Raw genomic sequence first — 3,265 nt, forward strand, 5'->3', positions numbered from 1 at the left:
GTCAAAATACTGCATTCAAAAGCTATCTGCTATAATCTTTCTCTGCATGGTTATGTTATTAATCTGACACTCAGGGAGGCTTATTTTTTGCTGTTCGCAATCAATTTTATGTTTATTTCGTACCCATTTTTATTTAATATTTTAGTATGTAAAATATTTACATGCACCTAAGATCAAAACTAAACAAACGCTTAGAGAAATTCTACTGCCATCTCTGTTTTAGTTTCCGGTTTATCTTTTCTGTTTTTCTTTTTGGCCTAAGTAAACATATATTTATATATTCGTGTGCAAATGTATTCTTATTTACCTTTTCCCTTATTTCTATTTTTTTTTTTTTTTTTTACAACTAGTGCCTCAATGAAAAAAATAAGAACCTCACGTGTCTGTTATTTTGTATTATGAACTGGTATCTTCAGGGTAAATATGCAGAAATGGAATTGCTGGGTCTAAAGGTCATGCTGATGTCGTTTTGCTAAATTCCCCTCCGTGGGGCCGTTGCGTTTTGCGTTTGCTTTTGGGGTGTGGAGGATGCCTCTCCACAGAGCGCTGCCAAGCTTCTGAGTTTTTACGGGCCCGAAAGGCAAGGAGTGGTATCTCAGTGTAGTTTTAATGTGCATTTCTCTTATTTTGAATGAAATAGGGCCTCTTTTCGTCTGTTTAAGAACCATTGGCGTATCTTTCTCTCTCAATTCTGTCTTTTTTTTCCCAGTTTGATTGAAATATAATTGACACATACATTGTGCAAGGTCAAGGCTGTACAACATAATGATTTGATATATGTATATATCGTGAAATGATTAGCATAATGTTAACACCCATACCATCACAGAGTCACAATTTTTTGTCTTTTATCCACTTTTCTATCTTTTTTTATCTTTCTTGATTTTTTTTTTTTAGGAATTCTTTATAAAGAACAATTAGTCCTTTTTCTGTGATACACGTTGTACGTATTTTCTCACTTTGTCATTTGTCTAATGACTCAAAGTGTGTTTTCTTAACCACCATATTATATCACTTGTGTAGTTAAGAGTAATAGCCTTACTAAGACCTTACCTTGCGACACCAATTAATTTACATACAAGAGTTAACAAAATCCAGAACTCAAAAGATGAAGACAAAACCCAAAATAACCTCACAAAGGCACAGACATGGAAAGCTTACCTATGAAGGATATTCATAGCATAAAGCCAGAGCAACTTAACATATTACGTAACCGAAGCAAAATTCAGAATATTGTAGCAGCCTGGAAAGGGGGACCAAAATAAAATTTAGTATAAATAATATTTTATATTTAGGCTTAAAAACATTAATTTTGGAGGTTCAAGATGGGGGACACCTGCCTTCGCCGAAATTCCTGTGTGTGTAAACTTTCTGCCTTAGTCGGCCATATGCTTATATCAGCCCAGCAGTTGCCAAAAAAGAAAAAAAAATGCATCATTAGAGTCAAGAGAAGGCGATCATCCTGATCTCGGAGGAGACTGTGCCTTGCACTCGACACTTACCGGACCACGTCCAGAATGGTGCGTCCGTTTGGGGGGGACACAGGTCCAGGGATCACAGACGTCCGAGAGCAGGTCCAAAGCGGGACATCTTAGTTAGCGAACGTTCTGGAAGGCACATCAGGAACCGGGAGATGTCGTCTGGGGAAGGAAAAGCGAGTGACTCGTGAGGTGTTTCCAGACTGGCGCGTGGAGGGAGGAGAACTATTCGGTCCTGGCCACGCCAGCAGGCCTGGGACCTGTGGTCACCAGGTCAGCAGGCAGGCTCCCTAGGAAGGGAGATTTCTCCTCTAGGTCTGCTGGCGAGGGGAGGAGCCGCCCGAGCCCACCGGCTCCCCGTGGCCGGAGCTGCTTGGACGGAGGTGTCAGGTCAGCCCGGGGAGCGGTAGGGAGGGTCGCGGCTGTGTGAGTCCGCCAGCGCACCCTGTTCTTCTTGTCTGGCTCAGGAAGAGCAATCTGTCCTTCCTTCCCAGTGTCCTCTGTTTGTGGGGAGCATCATCCGTGGGATGTTTCGGCCGATTGAAGGAGCTGAAATCTTTGGAGAAACGTTCGTCTTAGGATGTAATGTTAACGTGTCGGCGTTGAGTTTTGGCCAGGATCCTCCGCACAGAGCAGGGCGTCTGTGGGCCCAGACCGCGACGGTCCCCGTTTACGGTCAGTGCTGAGGCCGTTGCCCCCCTCACCGGGTGCGGCAGGAGCAGTCACGACATCCCGCTATGAGCTGTACTGGTCTGAGCCCCGCTCAGGGACTCAGAAGCGCCCCCATGATAAGCTAGTGTCAAACCTCAGTGTGAACTTCAGTCAACTGGAGATGGGATCAGAACGCAGATCCCGGTTCTGCGAGTCAGAGCGGAGATGCTGCCTCTGTCACAAGCTCCAGGTGACACTGCTGGTTCAGGGACCCCGCCCTGAGTCGTGAGGGTCCTCAGTGCAGCCCCGTAAGCCATTTGTAACAGAACCACCTGCTCCAGCCTGCTCGTTTCAACCGCAGATTTCAACCTCTTATCTCTGGGGCCAGAATCCAGCCACGGACCCCAAGGATCCGCTCTTGGGGCTGGCACTCCAGGTGCTTCTTCAGCACTTTGGAGGTTTTGAGCCACTGGCCTTGGGAGAACGGGCAGGGTGGTTTGGACTGGACGAATGCCTCATTCAAGGGACACAGTGAGTCGTACACAAAGCTGGTTACAGAAAACAGGCCACGTGGAGCTTGGTGGCCAAGACCTCTAGATGAGCTGGGTGGCCGGGGGCCTCCACTGCTCTCGTGAAGGTCACGATGCGGTCTGATGACCCTTTCCCTGTCCCCCGGTCTTCGTGTTCCTCCAGTCGTCCAGCATGCCCCGCCCACCCCACGCCCAGGCGCACTGACCATGAGCCTCAACTCCTCCCTGGGCCACTGGAAGGAGCTGAGCAACCTCACCGCGGAGGTAGGTGGCGAAGGGGGCGTCCTCGTCCCCGAGTTCATCGCCATCGTCATCATCACCATCTTTGTCTGCCTGGGCAACCTGGTCATCGTGGTCACCTTGTACAAGAAGTCCTACCTCCTCACCCTCAGCAACAAGTTCGTCTTCAGCCTGACCCTGTCTAACTTCCTGCTGTCCGTGCTGGTGCTGCCGTTCGTGGTGACGAGTGCCATTCGGCGGGAATGGATCTTCGGGGTGGTCTGGTGCCACTTCTCCGCCCTCCTCTACCTGCTGATCAGCTCGGCCAGCATGCTGACCCTCGGGGTCATTGCCGTCGACCGGTAAGCCCGCCCCGCGCCGAGCGAG

General features: G+C 48.8%; 1 protein-coding gene across 2 annotated transcripts in view; it reads left to right on the forward strand.

Moving 5' to 3' along the window:
* Positions 1–2,822: 2,822 nt before the first annotated feature.
* Positions 2,823–3,265, forward strand: part of GPR161 (G protein-coupled receptor 161) — a 13,335-nt gene continuing 12,892 nt past the window's right edge. For both annotated transcript variants that reach the window (XM_006907826.3, XM_015586198.2), the window contains exon 1: positions 2,823–3,240. In XM_006907826.3, the coding sequence (XP_006907888.1) occupies positions 2,867–3,240 (374 nt within the window). In that variant the 5' untranslated portion in view covers positions 2,823–2,866. The remainder of the gene's footprint in view (positions 3,241–3,265) is intronic.

This window comes from Pteropus alecto, unplaced genomic scaffold, assembly GCF_000325575.1.
Source record: "Pteropus alecto unplaced genomic scaffold, ASM32557v1 scaffold101, whole genome shotgun sequence".
Classification (NCBI taxonomy): domain Eukaryota; kingdom Metazoa; phylum Chordata; class Mammalia; order Chiroptera; family Pteropodidae; genus Pteropus; species Pteropus alecto.